This window comes from Streptopelia decaocto (genome assembly GCF_964273445.1).
Source record: "Streptopelia decaocto genome assembly, chromosome: 6".
Classification (NCBI taxonomy): domain Eukaryota; kingdom Metazoa; phylum Chordata; class Aves; order Columbiformes; family Columbidae; genus Streptopelia; species Streptopelia decaocto.
Genome location: NC_138660.1, coordinates 47849598 through 47869715, shown reverse-complemented (window position 1 = coordinate 47869715; position 20118 = coordinate 47849598). Strand labels below are relative to the sequence as shown.

The 20118-nt window shown below is 38.2% G+C and overlaps 1 protein-coding gene across 2 annotated transcripts in view; it reads right to left on the bottom strand.

Moving 5' to 3' along the window:
• LRP2 (LDL receptor related protein 2) overlaps window positions 1-20118 on the bottom strand; it is a gene marked incomplete at both ends in the record, with an annotated part of 118198 nt that overhangs the window by 8813 nt on the left and 89267 nt on the right. Inside the window, 17 exons of one of the 2 annotated variants that reach the window (XM_082056654.1) lie at window positions 1512-1631; window positions 2370-2549; window positions 2974-3194; window positions 3733-3861; window positions 5314-5479; window positions 6264-6407; window positions 8509-8640; window positions 9613-9744; window positions 11281-11409; window positions 12295-12417; window positions 13173-13310; window positions 14106-14222; window positions 14491-14607; window positions 15187-15306; window positions 16017-16145; window positions 17054-17299; window positions 18897-19093. In XM_082056654.1, the coding sequence (XP_081912780.1) occupies window positions 1512-1631; window positions 2370-2549; window positions 2974-3194; window positions 3733-3861; window positions 5314-5479; window positions 6264-6407; window positions 8509-8640; window positions 9613-9744; window positions 11281-11409; window positions 12295-12417; window positions 13173-13310; window positions 14106-14222; window positions 14491-14607; window positions 15187-15306; window positions 16017-16145; window positions 17054-17299; window positions 18897-19093 (2540 nt within the window). The remainder of the gene's footprint in view (window positions 1-1511; window positions 1632-2369; window positions 2550-2973; window positions 3195-3732; window positions 3862-5313; window positions 5480-6263; window positions 6408-8508; window positions 8641-9612; window positions 9745-11280; window positions 11410-12294; window positions 12418-13172; window positions 13311-14105; window positions 14223-14490; window positions 14608-15186; window positions 15307-16016; window positions 16146-17053; window positions 17300-18896; window positions 19094-20118) is intronic. The other variant, XM_082056655.1, reaches the window with a different exon arrangement.

Genomic DNA, 20118 nt, shown 5'->3' with positions numbered 1-20118 from the left:
AGCCCTGAGTGCAGATCACATCAGAGAAGTGCTGGATCTTAGAGATCATTATAGGCTATAAATTAAGGATGGACTTGGAGAGCGTGTCATACACTAATAAGTTATATGATAATACTTTTGTCGTTTTCTTTTTTTTTCAGCCGGAGGCAGAGGAAGTCTGTTGCTAAAATGTCCGCTACAGGTAAAACTCCCTTCAAGTAAATGGGATACAAAAAAGGGAAATGCAGAGGTCTTGCAGGCTGTGTTTCTCAGTAGCTGCAATATGGGGAAAGGACCAAATAAACTAAATGTATACACAAAAGATATATTTGGCAAGTATGTCAATTATGGCAGTCACAGTTCACTGGCTAAAAAATTTGCTTAAAGTCAAGGTAAAAACTGAAGTTCAGAATGGAGACAGTATGGTATATCCTATTTGCTGTCTCCTCCTTTTCCTCACAATAAGGTCAAGCACAGTTTTCAGTTTTCTTAATTTCTGGACATTCGTTGTACATCAGTTTCAGCACAGAATAGCAAATGCAGTGTCCTCAAAGCAATAAGCACCAAATAGCAAATGCTATCAACAGTGTTATTGAACCCTAATTTAAACGTGTATTGCACACTTCCATTCACTATTGTTATCACATTACTAGCTCTGCATTCTGCAGCTCACAGCATGTGGCAAGAGAAAGAGCATTAACAATTATCAAGAAATTGTAATTTAGAGGTAAGGCAGTGTAAAAATTTATGACATCTTCTCTCTTAATTCAAAAGAAAATAATTCAGAGAAGATTAACCATAGAAAATATGCCAGATGTTGTAAAGCATAATTTAGTAGAAAGCTGTTGCAAGGACAAGTGTAAGGACATCTGGCTACCACCCACATCACTGTAAGCCAAGAATGCAGACTCTCAGCTAGAGAAATAGAAATCCTGCAGTGGTATGCTCTTTCTTCTCAGGAAAGGCTGAGCAATTGTATTTTGTTGGTGCTCCTGGAAGCACTGTGGGGGCTTTGCTGCAATGCAACAACCAGGTACTAAATTCTAGTGCTTAAAAGGCTTTCCAGCATTTGATGATTATCTGGAAGTTATCCCTGCTCACACTTTAAGTTCCATAAGCTTTGTTTCAAGTATCTGTTGCCTTCTATTATACTGATCAAACGTTGTACAGAATTGCAAACATAACTGTAAGCCATAATTTGTCAGAGATTATCTAGTTCTGAAATCAACACATTTGGAAAAAAATGAAAATATTTTGGCATTTCAAAATGGAAATCAGAAACTGTGATGAACTTGGACTATTTGGAGCGATATATCTATATCCGTTTTACAAATTATATACAAAGAGATTACATGAAATGCACAAGGTAACCACAAATCAGTAATGGCTGAGAATAAAAGCCAGATGTCCTAACTTACAAGACCTATTATATCAGCTAGCTCATCCCTCCACATTTTTAATTCAGTAACATATTTGTGTTCCTGAAGAAAAGCTTCCTTTGCTTTCATTTCCAGTTTGACAAATTGTTCTACCTGCATCACACTCTGTGCTGCTGCCTTCTATGAACCGAGTCCCTTGAGGACAAGCGCAGGTGTACCCTCCTGGCCTCAGCAAGCAGAGGTGGCTGCAGACATCTTTACAAGGATTAGGCACTGAAAAAAAAAAAATTAGAAAGGCAGTTGAAGGAGCAGTGCAGCATATTCCTGAGGTAACACAGCAGAATTCCCTAGTCAGTAGTGTATCTCATCAATATCACACACCAAAAATCTGAACAAGTCTAGAACCATTTCCTAAAACAACTGACATCCAAATTCCACATTTATATAAAAAAAACTTTCTCTCTGCTTTTTCTTATGTTCTTAAGGGAGAGACCATGACCTTTAGGAGCCAGTGTAGCACCAAGAAGAAACTATACATCTCCAAACAACATGGTGCTTTCTGAATCTGAAAGTTAAAACACCTTTAAAGAGGGATATGCTGGATGTTCTTCTGCACATCCTTTCCTGTGATTATTCTGGACATGTCACAACTGAAGCATCCCCCTTAGAGGCAGTATTAACAATCAGCACTTTGCATGTTACCAGGATAAATAAATATCATGACTGCCACTTCTATGGCAACTCCAAGATGAAGGGGAAGAAGAGAAAGGACAGGGTCATAACTCAGAACTAAGAGACTCTAAGGAGCAGTGTGTAGTAATCCACTGCTGGTTTCACTTTGGATATGCAGAAAATATTTGCCAGCCTCTATTCCATGTTTAGGTTTTCAGAAATGAGTATTATCACATACTGATAGATGCTTTATGGGAAGATTACTAAGCTCTTTGAAGACATCAATACCAACTTCAGTCTCACAGCAAGGAACAGTTTGCCAGGATGCTCATTACCTACCGGACTGATTGTATCTGTGCTGGTGATAGATGCGCACTTGGGTAAGCCACGGATTTACAGTCAGCACTTTCACTTTTTCTCCGCTTCCAAATTTATCTTTCTTCCAGACTTCCCCTCGTTCTTTAGCTATCCAATATAAATGGCCTTCAAAGACGTCAAGGCTGTATGGACTGCCTACTTCTCAAAGGAACCAAACAATAGACTGTCAGCAAGCAGATTTCTAGCAGGAGCGATAAAACTGCTCTTCTTCTCCAGCTTAAATATATATTCTAAGCCTTTCATCTTAAGACATTTGCAGCTATATATACCCCTCATGTGCCTGACCACTTCATGCCACTGTACCTGCAGACTGCTTAATAATATACATTAAAAAGGCAAGAATCCAATTTTCCACATTGTGCCCTATTTGGGTCATGTAAATGACCCTCAGGGAATCTAGTGACCAGGCATAATGAGCTCTGAACCTGGCATGCCATTTATCCCTGTATAAAGGAGGAGAAAACACTACCAAGACTTACTCTAAACATAGCCTCACTTGTGAAGCCCAACCGCCTGTTAGCATACATCTTGGTTACTATTATAGTAATGCCTAATAAGTTCTTACCTCCATGTAATACTACAGTTCTGTCTGTCCCATCAGGCCTCATGGATTCAATAATATTTTCTTTAGAATCACTCCAATAGATCCTATCATTGTTCAAATAATCAATAGAAAGCCCTGTTGGCCAGCCAAGGTCTTCAGAGACCAGAGTTTGTCTTTGTTGTCCATCCATCCAGGCACATTCGATCTTTGGCTGCCTTCCCCAGTCAGTCCAATACATGAGCCTGACAGAACCAGAATTTAATATAGTTCAGCATTTGGTCACCATGATTAACCTTTGGAGTTTCATGGAAAAGGTCATGGAAAAGGTCAGTTGTGAACATAAAGCTGTTCAGTAACCTATATTTTGCAGATGTGAACAGGACATCTGGTGATCCATACAAGATGTAGCAAGTACAGTTGTTGAACGTACCAGTGCATTTACATTGACCACCACTGTGAAGGAGGCTGTGCCTGTATTGCTTGGAGCTGGTAAAGAGGCATTCCCATCAATTTCCCTATTTCAGTAGTAACAAGGGAATTTGGTGGGCATGCAAAAAGGAGATTTTTATTTGACCTACCTGTTGTTGTCACCAACACAAGTGCCCATATGAAATTTAATCCTAAAATATTATTTTTCCACGTATACACAAATTTCCTAACATGAGTAAAGGGAAGCTCCAGAAGGCACTCCCTTAGTCTCTCCTTTAAAGTTTACCATTTTGGGAGTTTTTGGTGTTGAATAGCATTGAAAATAATTCTGGGAAGTCCTGTAGCACTTACCCACGTTTTGGATTGACAGCAATAGCTGCTGGCTGATCCAGTAGAGAAAAGACAAGCCATTTTCTGTACCGTCCATCTAATTTTGCCACCTCTATGCGATTAGTCCCTGCATCAGTCCAGTAAAGATGCCTGAATTACATAAAACACAAAACATTCCAGGGGAGGAATAAAAAAGAAAAACAAAATAAGAAAAGGTATATAAAACCCAAACAAAATTAATGTAATGAAGCTTCATTAATTACATCTGAACTTATTCATTCTGGAACTTAAAGACCCTAAACATAGGTGAGTTTGGAAAACGTGATCTATCGGCTCACTAGTTTTCTCCTCTGACAAAGTTTCTGCAGCTGCCTCTGTTCCCTGTCAAATAATCTTCGTTGAAAGGCTACTGAGAACTTCCATGGTTACTTTAAGCACCAGAGGTGGCTAATGAGCATCTTTAAATATTTGTTTTTCCAGGAGATGATAAGGTTCATTATGAATAAAAATTTATTTACCATGTAATTTATGCAGCAACTCTGAAGGTATCCGGCTTATTAGTCCTCTCTAGATTTTTGTTTTCTGACAGAGATGTTAATGAATAAATTGTTACCACATCAGACATAAATACTTTCAGTCCTTACAAACAGGGCACTCAGTCTAGTGTTCCTCGAATTTTGCCCATCTTTATCATCATGGCTTTATTATTTTTTCACCTTAGATAATAAACATATTTATTATTATGCACTCACTAAACATACAGTGCCTTTTGATGGAAAAAAATTATCGCATAATTGGCTTGGAAATGTGAGAAAATACTGCAATTCCTATTTTGCAGATAGGCAGAAGAACTGTCTCAAATCATGTATCAGTTACATAATGTGCAGACACTCAAATCTGTTTTTTTAAAATACGTTTCAGCATTGTCCTGGAATCAGTGTAATACCATGTTTGAAGTGCTGAAGATGCTAGCCTCCCAAGGATGCTGGTGATAAATATTCTTTATCCTTGCTCTCATGACCATATAGATTTGTGATCAGAAAATCTGACACTTCCTTCTGCCCTCAGACACATTTGGTTTTTTTGAGTGGCTTGTAGTTCACCACGCAAACAGCAAAATAACCTGAAAGCTGAAGGCTATCCCAGACCTTAGGACATCTGTCTCATACTTTAAACTGCTAGAAGGCAAGATACAATTTTCCACTTATTTTTTCCATCATGACTGGCACAATTTTTCAGGCTAGTGAATCACTTCAGCCAACCAGGGTGGCTTTATCCTGCTCTAGAAATAAGGGTGACATAGTGCATGAGCAACTCTCTAAGTATTTCATAGGACACAACACCTAACAGCATACATCACCTAACACAGAGTCTAGATAATGACAGCTACATATCAAGCCTCAGACTGGAATAAGTCTTTCCTTTTTCTTTAACTATCCAATATAAATGGCCTTCAAAGATGTCAAGGCTGTATGGACTGCCTACATCTCGAAGGAATCAAACAATAGACTGTCAGCAAGCAAATTTCTAGCAGGAGCGATAAAACTGCTCTTCTTCTTCAGCTTATATATATATAATCTAAGTGCTTTTCAGTGCACTTACCTCCCAACCCAGTCAACAGCCAACCCATCAGGATTCACTATGTACTTGAGATTCAAGTCAACTTCCTTTGTTGGATTGTTGCTACTGCTGTCAAATGTGGGCAGATAAGCACGTTTGATGGCTCCAAACTCAGAACCCTGTCCCAGAATGCTGAAGTACACAACACCTTCAAAAAATATGACAAAGATCATTTTTAATGTCCATTCCATATTTTTGGAAAATTCTAATCCTTCCAAGGCTCTTATGTGAAGATACCAGACCCATTTATTCATTAATAACATGGAGTCATCTGTTCAATTAAATTGCATTGTGTTAGTCTGCAGATTTTTAAGGTAAGATGCACATCTACAATCATCTTGATCTAGATTATCAAGAAATATGTTATCACATTTTTCAAGAGGAGAAGGTCTTAGCTTTGAAGCCTTCATATGAGAATTTTTAGAGTAATTTAGACTCTCATTACCCTAAGAAGCAAGTATGGCCCAAGACAGTGGCCATGTAAAAAGGGCAAAAGCAGGGAAGCTGATAAAGAGGCAAAGACATAAGCTAATACAGGGATCTACTGGCCATTCCTGTTTATTATAAGGACTAGTTCTTGCAAGACTTGAACCAGGCTTGGGGACAGGCAGAAGCATAAGTCAAGGAAGGGGTTCATTTATAGCAAGCCTCTACTACTGCATAACCCTGAAGAGCCACAATTCTACAGCTGAGCTCACACCAAAACAAAGGGAAAAACAGAACAAACCCTAGCTAAACTAAATTAAAGCATGAAAATGAACCACACTGATGCTGAAGAACTAATAGAGGGGAGGGTCACATTCAACCAAGACCTGGACAGTTAATCTAATCTGATTTGATTTCCAGCATAAATTAAATATCTACGCTGCAGAAATGCATCTTTTTAAGCCAACCATTGCATGGTTGAGTATTAACATTCTGCACATACTCACTCAGGCCTATACCCTCAGGGTCCCAATCATAATCCAGAGCTTGGATGCGCTCCTGGTTATCAATGTAGTCAGAGTACTGTTCCGATGAGATATTGTATCTTCGAATCCGCACATTATCTGGCAGCAGCAACAATGGAGGATTGCCTGGGAAATAACAATGAATTTTACTTCCCTGTATTTCTCATTTTAGAAGAAAGTGATGAAAGTCACTTCTGGTCAAAACTAAACTGGGGTTTTCACATGTTCTGTTCAAATAAGAAGCAGAAGGAACATGGGGTCACTTCTAAAGCTTCAGAGCTATTCAAACTTATTGGCTTTGCAAAATTCATTAAAAACTCTAGAAATACTTACCACTGATGACAGTATTATCCCTTTCACCACAGATTATTTTGCAGCAGTAATCATTAAGGAATAATTCCTCAAAAATTCTTAAACATTACAGTGCTGGCATATCAACACCTCACATCTCAAAAACAGGATGCCAGTATACACTATGCAATTCACTGCCACATCCCAAAGCATGGGAAACAATTTTGAAAGCACAAATAAATTGCTGCTACCTTGAGCCAGAACCTGACTTCTTCTATCTGAAAGTCTTTAAATTCTAATGTCTCCATATCCAGATGAATGCTCTCCTATCCAGCCACAGGTTAATTTGGGGTTTGCCTCAATACTCTAACGACTACAGAGAGTATCAGTCCCATCTGGCTCTTTTTGCTGGTGAGAAAATTCAATTGCTCCATCATTTTGCTAAGGACAAAGTCCACTTGGGAGTTGTGGATTTCAATCATAAGCTTTCATCCAAAGAAGTTCTCCTACACTAATAACATTTTCACAGACTCAATCAGAAAAGACAAGGCATTCACCTGGGAAAGGAAAATCTCATTTATCAATGACTTTTCCAATTAATAATCCTCAATTTACTATTAAGTGTTTCTTTGAACATAACCCTTTCCCTCTCAGTCACACCCAACTATGGGAGAATAGGGCAAGTGACTCTGTTCCCTAATGAACATACAATTCAGTGTAGAAACTGACAGCATTTCCTACTACAGGAAAAAGGAGACTCAATATTCTACGTGTGTTCTGAAAATGCCTACTGACCAGGCCTGCAGCAGACACAGACAAAGGATGCCCTCATTCACGTGTCATGTGAGCTTGTACTGCAAAGGGTGGTAGAGTTCTGAGCATACACAGAAGCAGAACTTTAGGCACAACAAACTTCATTGTATTATTAGCTACAATATCTTCTATCATTTAGTCTTGAAAACTTTGGGTGTCTAGATGCTTCTTGAATAAAGCCTATGAAGAAGCGTTTCAACGAACTGGATTTCTGTCTCAGGCACATAAACAAGCAGCCAGGCAGAAACTCAGGTGCAAATGCCTGTTTGTATGTCCAGTCTCATACTCAACAGTAAATACTGGCTGAATTAGGCCACTGGACTGGAAACTGGAGACATGGCTTTATTGTACCATTTATCATATTACAAATATTTTTTAGGTTTCAAAACCTCCAGCAGTATGCAGTTTTGGTCACAGGCATGCTGTTCTGAAGATTTTACTTTTTCAATAGTCACACCACATTTCTACCATGTATCTCTTAAATCTGCTAAAGTGCTTTTCTAAATACCATATTGTTTCTGTCTTTTATATAATACTGCTGCATTGCCACTTCCTTCTATTTTCCTCAGCTCTTTGTTATTACTACTATTTTCTGAATCAACTCTCTACCAATTCAACGACTGTCACACACTGCAGTCACTGCACTGATAAAAAGCTAATGATCGATGTTAAACACTGGGCAAAGTCCTTCTGTTTGTGTGCATCCGTCCATGAACAATGAATGGCCATCTGTCGTCAAACTGCCTCGGATTTGTACGAGTTTAATGCACTTTTCTTCTGATGCATCATATTGTTGAGAAAATCTAAACTTCAGGAACAGGCAACATTAATTTCTGATGACAACCACAGGATAAGCAGGTTTTTGTTTGCAGAGAATTTCAGGAGAAAGGAAGGCAGGCATCCAAATCAAGATATTGTTTTTCATGTTTACAATTGGAAGCAGAGATGACCACTTCTATTCCTGATTATGGAATGGGTAGAATACACCAATAATATTAAGTTACAGAACAAAATTTGCTTTTCATTATCCCCTTCCTAAAAAAGAGATGATTATATTCATTAACTTGCTATACTCCACTTGCTCTTTACAGGTAGCAATCAACATGCGTATCAGTTAACATACCATTAGCTGCGCACTGTTTCCCTTGTTGATCACCCACAGACCTGAAGCCATCTGCACAGAAACATTCGTAGCTTCCTTTGGAATTCTTGCAGTCCTGTGTGCATGTTCCAAAGATCTCACACTCATTGATATCTAGACATAAGTAGAGAAAAGATATCTAGACCTTACGCTCTTTCTTTCACACGTGGGTCACCTTTAATCCATGAAGTGGTGGGCTTTCCCACATACTCTAAAAGATAAGTGACCTAATAAATGATCTTTAACATCAGCATCTGTTATCGGACAGAACCCCTCATCACTCATCTACTGTTTAACATGTCTTAACTACAGATTGCTAATAACTGCATTGCTCCTGCTTATGAGATAGATTGCTTCTCAGAGAGACATTTTTGATCACGCATTTTTGTGTTAAATCACCAAGAAAAGACAAAAGATGAGGCATGACTACAATGAGATGAAAGAGCAAAGCCATCTTGAAATGCTGAAGCAAAGAGACCTAGTCCTCAGAAACAGTATCAGCAGGAAGGAATGGGAAGTGTGGCCTTGGATCATGTCTAATAAAACTACACAAATTGTCTTCAAGAGCTGGGAGCAACAAACAGAAATGTTATCATCAAAACATACTGCAACGGTAACTGTGAACGTACCATATTGCATGACCACAAACAATGACCTTTGGGCAAACTCCTCACCATAATATATCTGCATATAACCACGGCAAAAGTATGGCACCATGGCCCTTTACTGGAGGTCTGTTCTGGAGCAGAACAGAAGGAGAGTATGACCTTCATTAAGTTATATTTCAGTAAGGGAAAAAAAATTCAGCGAATTTCTGTCCCTCAGATTGCAAAGACATGACAAAACCTATATACAGCAAAGCAAAAACATACACCTACAGCCACCAAAAGCTTAAAACCAAGTCTGAACTGTGGAGCCAGTTCTTTGTTGAGTGAGGCCTACATGTTGGAAAACACGATTCAGCAGTAAAACTTTTCAGGAAGCATCTGCTAAATATATAAAAATCCTGTTAGTCACATTAGAATGGTGAAGTGACAGGTCACCGAACACTTATCAGTAAGAAGGTATTTAGAACATTGCAAATACCATCACAGGAGTTTCGGTTAGTTTCACTGGCCTTGTACCCTGGCCTACAGGAACAGATAAATCCTCCTTCATTCAGGTTGGTACAGTTGTGTTCACAGATATTTTCTGCACAAGTTCGCGCTGTTCCAGGATCTGAAAAAATAGTAATTTTTACAATTATAACCAAAAAATAAAATTATTACGGAGAGGCAGGCATCATAATTTTGATCACTATTGTCTACTTGAAAAACATTTTCAATTATAATGATAGTTTTCGTTCCTTTTTTTTCTAATTGAATCTCAATTAATATGAACATCTGTTCTCTAAGGCATAATTAAATACAAGAGCATGGTAAACACTGGTCAAAACAGCTGTCAAGTAAGAAGTTTAACCTCGAGAAGTATCCAGAGTCAGGATAAGAGCCATAAACACCCAAGCTCACCTTCCTTCAGAGAAATGGCACCCTACATTACCAACACCCTGCAGCAACTGCAGAGCCTATTTAAGGACTTGACTACAACCCCTGCCTGTGCCAACTACCTCCTTCTTACCCAGTCCTTTCTTATCAGCTAAACAAAAAATGTTATCAATTGTTATCATGCATAACACGGACCCTACATTATTTCTATCTGGAAATTAGAGAGAAGATGATGGCTTGTTTATGTTGTACCTAATCTAATGCCTACTGAAGGCAATACAGGTCACTGCACAGAATGAACTACCCTTTAAAACAGACCTATAATGGACAACACAAGTCAGGGATGATAGATGCTCTGTAATAGGTAATGAAAATTATATCATTCTATAAAGTACACATAGAACTCTGTTAATTCTGACATACTCTACAAACACACCAAGTACTTTCAAACTCAAATCTGTTCTATAAGTAGAAAAGCTAAATATGCTCATTGACAGAGCATGAGAAAAAGATACACATGGATTGCAAATCACAAGTGCATCATTTGGCACGCTTTCACTTAAAGCCATCAAAACCCGACAAATTGAAATTGCAACTATATGCTCATGTTACCACTCTGGAGCAGCTGTCTATATATTGATATAAAAAGTTAGGATTTTTTTTTTTTTTCCCAGGACCCATGAGGATACTCTCTCATGCCTCGAAGTTTAAGTCAAAGCTTTTGCATCTAAATGGACGCTAGCAGATATATAATGCATAGTTAATAAAAGTTGTGCAGAGGATCTGAGAGGGTCCTCAGCCTGAAGACTGGCTGTCCTCAGAGAACTCTGTGGTCATGTCTGTAAACAGGACAATAACAGCATTTCAACACACTTTTGTTTTTAACAATGCTAGAGCAACCTACATCAGTTCACAGTCTGACCATGAATAATTCCGTAGATGGGCCTATTGCAACTATGATTGAAATATCTGGATGTTTTTGCCTCGATAATGTGACCCATTTCAAAACAGGATCAGACCCTTTTTGGTGACGCATAAATACTCTAAGCCTAAAAAGGACTGTTCAGAGCACTTAATTTCATAGGGGTTTCCCCAAAAGAGAGAAAACAGGAGATATTCTCATGGCTAATTGGATAATCCTAGCACAGGCTAATTAAAAATCAATACTTCTTAGTATGCTATTCAAAAAGAAACACATACTGTTATCATGTTCAGAAATTTTTATTTCAAGAGCATCGTAATCTTTTATTCTATTGATATTACTACTTACTGCAACCAATTTCATCAAAATGGTCTCCGCAGTCATCATAATTGTCACAGACATAATGGAGAGGAATGCAATTTCCATTACTGCACTTGAATTCTTCAGTTGTACAAGGTCTTGGAGTTGGTTCTCTACCTACAGTCAAGAAGACAAACACTCCTCTGTCACAGTTTCAACTACACAATCCCAACAGACAGCACTATTCCACACTGATGCAATCAGCAAAATAACGACTAGAGTGACTTTGGAAATCTGTAGGAAAGCCCCTCCATTTGAGAAAGACTGAAGGCAAATTCTTCTTGTTAACAGTTGATTGAACTTTCTTTTTAATAACACAAATATGTTAATATCCTTTAATGATATACTTCATATATCTACTGCAGAATTCAAGAGATTGAGATACTAGTAAACTATTAGTAGTTACAATATAGTACAATATTTAAGAATATTATACAATAAAACCAGCAAATAATATCATTAAGCAACTAAAAATATGATTGAACTTGATAATACAAAAATCAACATAGTCAATGAGAACTACATAAGATATCTGGGGCAAAAACCTATTAAATATTAACAGAGTTTCTGCAGGATTTGGGCCTAAATATCAACAGTCTTACTATGTGCATAACAGTGCCACAAATTCAGAAGTATCCATTTCTCTATTTTAAAAGTCCCAGCTATACATCCCATCCTTATTTTACAATATAGCGAACTTTTTCTTTCTTAAGTGGAGTTCTTAATTAGCTGACACAATTTAGCTGCTGCTCATAATGAAATAAAATATGATTTTGAAAACCATATTCTGTTCTTTTCAGATAAACGTTTGCTCGTTTTTGCTACTTGTACGGAGAGATGGGGATACATAGTACCTATAATCACAGTACAAATTATTTCATACTGAGCTGTAGTTTTCATAATTTATGTTTAATTTTGACATTTCCATAGTCCTTTGGTATTATTAAACATTAAGCACATCACAAGTAGTGCATTTGCTGCTCATTTTTTTGGTAAACATACAGTGTTCCTCTTTCTCATCACTTCCATCTCCACAGTCATCCTCCTGGTTGCACAGCTCATGACTATATATACAGCGATTGTTTTCACATCGGAAACGGAATGGAGATTCACAAGTAATATCCACTGAAACCACAGAAAGCAAGTCAGTCACATTCAGATACTACATGCCATTCGGTCATAAGTTATCTCAATCACTTTCATCTGGTAACATTTATATGTTTTCTATATTTTAAAAGGTATGAAGGCATTCAGAGCCAAAAGAATATTTTCTCCACGTATTGGTGATTGTATGTTAGGCCACTAAACATTTTTTGTCAGAAGACAGTACATCATCTTTGGTGAAAAGTTTTCTATATTCGTTTATGAAGAAAACTGATTGAAAAACCAACATGCTATTTAAGTGGGTATATATTGCATAACTGACAAGAATTGTTTAAGTAGTACCTCCAACACCTCATTTTTAGAGCTAAAGTCAGGACTCTTCCACTGTATTTACAAAGACGTCCCAACTACACTGACAGCTTTAAAAGCTCAGCACCTTCGAGAATATACATTATCTGAATTAATCTTTAGTTGCAAACTGATGGTCTTAATCTAGATAAACAACCTGGAAGTGTCCTTATTTCTCTGCTATGTTTCTTCCTACTTTTAGAATTAAATATACAAATTTCTGCAAAGGTGTGAGAAACATACTAGAGGCAGACAATGTGAACTTGCATATGAAATTGCAGAATTCTCAGCACTCATCCTGAAATAAGTCTGTGAGAATCTCCAGTGAAAAGAAAATATTTACAATTTATTTTCTAATTGTTCTCTCTATTGTAATTACAGATTTTGTTATGCATATTGTTCATTATAATATAATTTTTCTCTCTTACAGCAAAGGTGAAGTTCTTCATCAGAGCCGTCTCCACAGTCATTATCACCATCACATTTCCAGTATGGCTGGATACAGACATGGTTTTTACATTCAAAAAGCATAGGTGGACAATATGTACCATTAGGATACCGTGTTGCTGAAGAAAAGAAAATTATTGTGACATTTTCATTTACAATGAAAATTTTAGATTTTTTTGATGAATATTCAGCCCCACCTTATATTATTTTTTCAATACACTTCTCTCCATACTAAGGGATACAGTGTGAGGCACTGCAAAGATCTGTAGTAACAACAGACTGCAACGACTGAGGACTTATTGGTAGCTATAATCTAATTAATTCAGGTTTGAATGAATAGTGAAACAACATAAGTCACTCCCAGAAACTTTTGAAAATGAACTGTCATGAATGTAACAAATGCTACCAGAATTTGTTACTGACAAATCTACCTCAATAAAAAAGGTAAGTAATCTCACTGGCACCAGATGTGAATGACTGAAGAAGTACCTAATATATCTAATTCCAAAACTCATGTCGGTACAGCAAAAAAATACTCACATTCTGTAAAAGCTGTAAAAAACACAACCAAACAAACAACCAACAAACCCTAACAAACAAAAAACCAAAACCAACCAACCAACGAACCTCACAAAAAAACAAAACAAAACAAAAAACCCCAACCAAACAAAAAAACAAGAAACCCCCGAACAAAACAAAACCCAAAATCTAAAGCAAAGAAAAAACAAAAATAGGAAAGCCATTATTATATTAAAAAGTTGATTCAAAATGTTATACTTATCCTGAATTTTTACTGACATCACTAAGTGTTGCAGAATTCTGCACCTTTAAGGAGTCCTCGCACTCAGAGAGAAAAGTGCAAATCTTTCTGGAACTGAGCTCAACGAGCAACAATTGCAAAGCTTGAAACTCACGACAAGTTGTTTCATCAGAGAAATCCAGGCAGTCTGCATTTCCATCACATCTGAAGCGCTCTGCAACACAGTGGCCACTGTCGCACTGGAAATAACCTGGATGGCAGGTCCTCAGCTCTGAAAAAAGATTCAGAAGTAAGTGTTGAAATGTCTCCTTGTTCAAATTCAGATAAAGCGTTCACTTCTTAAGAACAACATCGTAAAAAAGACTGCAAAATCCCAGACCATTAAAACTGTGGTATCCTCTACTTTTGGTGGAATAACTAAAATGATCTGGTCAACATTACTGCACTAAAGATGCTTTCCATAAAAGACCATTTTGCAGAATATCACTTTAAAATCAAAAGTGAGGACATTTAAGAGGTAGCACCCAGACAATACGCACCACAGTCACGTTCATCTGAATTGTCTTCACAGTCATCATCATGATCACAGATCCACCGGGAAGGAATGCAGCGCAAATTGTCACAACGGTACTCACTTTCTGTGCATTCACGAGGACCTTCATTTAAAATGAATGCACAAATATGAAAAGTTCCCCAGATGTACAGTTAAACATCCACACCTGTCTCATTAAACCAGACAAAAGTAATATAGGCAGATAATGTGGTATAACCCTTAAAACTAAATGATTTTAAAACAGCATTCCCCCTAACACTCTTTAACTATGTTAAACATTCTATGTCCCTCTTGACATAGAAAAAAGAAAATTCATTGTGGACTTTGTTTCACCGCCTAACGATGCAGGCATTTTTTTCCAAATCAGAAAAAAAAAATCCACTCTCATTGTTTAAAAAACTATATAATACTATATTTACACACAGTGCAGAATTCAAATGTTACTTCTTAGTGGAAAACGGGAACTTGTGTTATTGTGATGACTGGATTTATCAGTGGTTTTATGTATCCAAAATGCTTCCTTGTGATAACCACTGTGGTATTCCAGCAAAGAAAAGATAGGCTGCAGAGTAAAACAACAAAATGGTTGCAGTTGAGAGCTGTCTGCCCCGTTCTCATAAGAAACAGAGAGACAGTTAAGTCAAAAGCTGGACTACATAATGAAAGCCAAAAAAGAACTCACTGCAGTTGTGCTCATCAGAGTTATCTCCGCAGTCATTATCTCCATCACATTTCCAGCGCAGCGGGATGCATCGATGATTGTCACAACGGAAATCTCCATAAGGACTGCAAGTCATCTCCTCTGCAGTGTAGAGAGTTTGCCAATGACACAGCACACATTAGCATACTCTTTGGATAACATGGAATGCACAGAACGTAATGGAAGTAGATTGAGATGTTTGTGCCAAAAACTGGGCCAAGTAATAGAGAACTGCATAAGAAACAGCTGAAATACCCATAACTATATAAAGCTGAGATGGAAACACAAAGAGATAAACTTAGGACTGTCAAAGGAGGGCATCTTGACCTTATGGTGTGTTACACTTTCGAGTCTTTTCTGGTTCTGATGTAGCGCTCTCATGTTGTCTAAGCTTTGTGTACGAGCATATGAGATGCTTCAACACAAATGCGAGGGTCTAGGAAAGGTCTAGAAAAGCATCATCATACTTCACATACTGATGGTTTCACCAGCACAGGAGGTAAGTTAAGTTTAGAAAACTTTGATAGCTTTAGTTGTCTAAAATATTTCAGCTTAAGTAAAAGTATTTCCTGTTTCCTTTTATGACATATCATGCAAAGTAATAAAATCCTGATCTTCAGAGCTCATAAACATGTGAGCTGCACATAGAGTTTTTCCTGAGGACAAATTACTATCATGGTAATTAATTGATATTAAACAAAATATGCCCAGGTACGTCATTACTGAAGACTTTCAGAAAATGAAGGTGTTTGCAAATTGAGAAATATTTTAGGTACAAAGTTATGTTGAAATGACCTTTTCTCCAAACATACCACAGCCTTGTTCATCACTGTTGTCTCTGCAGTCGTCATTCCCATTGCACACTGCCCACGACGGTATGCAACGGTAGTTGGTTCTACAGCTGAATTCTGTGTGATTGTCACACCGATAGGCAGGGCCCACTGAAAAAGGCAGTTGTCAAAGTTAGCTGTGTTATTTAGCCATTAAACTGTTCTTACAACTCTGCCTTCTTTATTGTCAATTATTTCTACTAAAAATAGCTATCTGCTAACTTCAGTGTTGTAAAAGAGAAAGTGTTAAATGTATCTGATTTTACTATCTTTTCCAATCTATGCTGCTTGTGTTCTGCATATGCTACAAACCCATGACAGGTTCAAACAACATTCAGTGTGTTTTTCTCTGAAGTATTTAGAGCTGGTATCAGTGGGAATAGAAGTCCCAAACATGGAAGCCAGAGGAGGCAGCTTGTCCTCAGACAGCAACATTTAGTCACAAGTTCTTCCAAATGGCCAGGTGACTCAAAGAGACATACCAGAGCACATAGGAAAATCCTGCTGGTAAACAAGTGCTCTGCACTTACTCTCCTTGTAAGCATTTGTTTCCAAATCACGTGCCTATCATCATGAGAAACTTTAAGAAATGAAATTTGACTTGTTTTTTCTAAAAAATATGACACATGTCATACTGCAAAGTGGAACAAGGTAAAAATTGGTGAACTGGCATTCACTGCTTCCACATAGGCAATAGTTCAGCATCTATCCTTTTCACGAAGTGTTGCTAGGGGCCAAGCAAAGGATACTACTAGCATCAAGCAAAGCAGAGTGAGATGCTGCCAGTTCTTGATAAACTGGCAAGCAAAAATAAGCTTTCTCCCATTCAAGAATAACTAAGTAAAAAATCATCACATAGCCTCTATGTTTTCTAACACCCTTTACTACATGATTGCAACTAGCTTGCAGAAAATACTCCTTTCCAATAAATTTTCAACTTTGGGAAAATTAAATAATGCAGTTTGCTTTGCTTTTGGTGCACTATAATGTAGGCAGGCTTACTACAGCTGTGTGCTTACTGCATTCGTGGAGTGGCTCATCAGAGTTATCCCCACAATCATCATCCACATCACACTTCCAGTACTGTGGGATGCAGCGGCCGTTGTCACATTTAAATTGGCCTGGGGGACAGGTTCTGCTGGCACAGTGAGTACTATCTTCATCTGAGTTGTCACCACAGTCATCCTCTCTATCACACTGCCAGGCTTCTGGGATACATCGTTTATTGGCACACTGCCACTGATGAGTTTCACACTGGTGATTAGCTGAAAGAATACAAATTGGCTGTTAGGACACTGAAACATACAGGAATAGTCTGCTGCTGCTATGTCAATCGAGCTGTTACCATGTCTACACCAAAAGGTAAAAATAAAGCCAGTAAAAATTTAAAACATTATACTTACTTGCCCAGTTAAGGTACAGATTTCTGACCTTACATGGCATATTTCCCACAGGCATCTTCAACAAGCTCACTAGGGCTTTACATTTTTCTAGGAGTCACACAGATACTACCTTGTCCTAAAGCAGAGGGGAATAAGTCAGCATCCAAACATGACTGAGGCAGGGACTCCCAGTCATTTCGCAGAGGAGCTAAGTGACATTGTGGCTCTGGCCATGCTACCGACTTAGATGGACACTGCCTGGTGAGCCTGTTCCTCTATAAAGGAACGCGTCAGAAAACTTAGCAGAAGACCCTGCAAATGTCAGCTCCACAACCTGTACATGCACAGCCTCTGTTCCCAAAGAACAAAACACTGGAAACTGATGTAAGCCATGCTGCTAAACTGGGAAGACCTGAAAGTCTATGAAAATAGGAGTCTCGACTGATCTCTGCTTCCGGACTTTATACGTCTCACTGGACACTGCTCTACTACTTTTTTACATATGTTGCCGAACTGTTGAAGAGGAAATAGTATATTATAATTTCCATATATTTTCCAGACTAAAGGATTCTATTCTCATGCAGAAGATGATGAGCAGAAGGAATTACGTAGACCTAAACTGACTTCTATTACTCCTGGAATGTTAAAACTAGTGACAGATTATGCAGCTGCCACATTTCTACTGATTTAATATTCCCCTGTACCACACTTAAGAGCCCAGCTATTTGAAACACAGGTAAAACTGAGGTTTCATTTAATTCTGTCATTGTTAGAAATACTTTGCTAATGGAAGGTAATGAAACTATCAATCATACCAGCACATCGCTTTCCCGCTGCCACCCCCACCTCCCCTTCAGCTTGCAACTGCCAGAACTACATTATTTTTAAAAAGGGAACTAAGGATGTGTGGTTTTTAATTAGACATAAGTGTGTGAAATATGACAGTTTTTTTAAAAAGTAACATTATTCCACAAGCACAATTAGGCTACATTTCTAAAATACTGCCATCGCAAACAGCTCTCCAAAGCTTCTCACATGCACTGGATTTTGTGCAATGCAAAGGGTGAAACAATTTTGTCCCCTAATACAAATCTCTGGAATACAGGGTAAATGAGCATAGCTGGTAGACTGACCTGGGCATTAAGAAGACTTAAATTCTTCATACCCACCATAGCTTTACTCACACAAAAAAAAAATGTGTCCTGCTTCTAGTATTTTATATCTCAGAGTGTAATTTACATCAGTGCAAATCTGTCTCAAAGGTACAGAAAATGTTTCTGTTTTGATATGGTACTTTTTTGCTCTCCTTTAGCCTGCTTTTGCACTGAGGTGAATTGCTCTAACAGATGCAAGACTAAAAAGACTGCATTTGTCTACAACACTATTTTATCTGTAAAAAAGGGGTAATTACTCTGAAATTTATGTATAGTTTACATGTCTTGTACTCGCAAAACACTTAAATTTGTTAGTTGTAACATACCGCAAAGTACAGGATCTTCATCTGATCTGTCATGGCAATCTGGCTGGCTATTGCACAGGAAATGTGGACTTGTGCAGTTGCCATCATTACACTGGAACTGCCCAACAGGACAGTATCGGTGTGGACAGGTAGGGGGCTCATCAGAGCCATCTCGACAGTCCCTCTGCCCATCACATTTCCACCAGATAGGAATACACCTACAAAGAGAAAAGGGTGTTTTGTTTGTTGAGAATATGTCTCTTCAGATATACAACCATCCTTCTAGAGTACCAAAGACAGTCTTAGTGTTATTTCTTGAAACTTCTAAGACATCTTGAATTTCATGTCTTTTGTTTCATAGGTCAAATGCTAACAAAATATGTTAGAATACTGTCACCAGGCAAAGATTATATTGGTGGGCCTCTAGAAGGAAGTTCATAACAAAGTAATAAGGATTTAATTTTTATGTATATTTGTGGTAACCATCTCTTATGCTTTTTCAAATCATTCTTCAACTGGCTTTTTAATAAGATCACTTTCTAATAATTTACCTGAACTTCAGCACAAGAATTTCAGTAGAGATAATCATAGAATCATAGAATCATTTCAGTTGGAAAAGACCCTCAGGATCATTGAGTCCAACCATAACCTAACTCTAGCACTAAACCATGTCCCTGAGAACCTCGTCTAAACGCCTTTTAAACACCTGCAGGCATGGTGACTCCAGCACTTCCCTGGGCAGGTTGTTCCAATGCCTGACAACCCTTTCCATGATGAATTTTTTCCTAATTTCCAATCTAAACCTCCCCTGGCACAACTTGAGGCCATTTCCCCTTGTCCTGTCACTTGCTACTTGGGAGAAGAGACCAACCCCCTCCATGCTACAACCTCCTTTCAGGTAGTTGTAGAGAGCGATAAGGTCTCCCTTCAGCCTCCTTTTCTCCAGGCTAAACAGCTCCAGTTCCCTCAGCCATTCCTCATCAGACTTGTGCTCCAGGCCCCTCACCAGCTTCGTTGCTCCCTCCACACTCTCTCCAGCACCTCGATGTCTTTCTTATGATGAGAAGCCCAAAACTGAACACAGTATTCAAGGTGGGGGCCTCACCAGTACCGAGTACAGCGGCACAATCACTTCTCTAGTCCTGCTGGCCACACTATTCCTGATACAAGCCAGGATGCTGTTGGTCTTTTTGGCCACCTTCTTGGCCTTTGCAACACTGCTTCAAAAGGCCACCCAATAAGC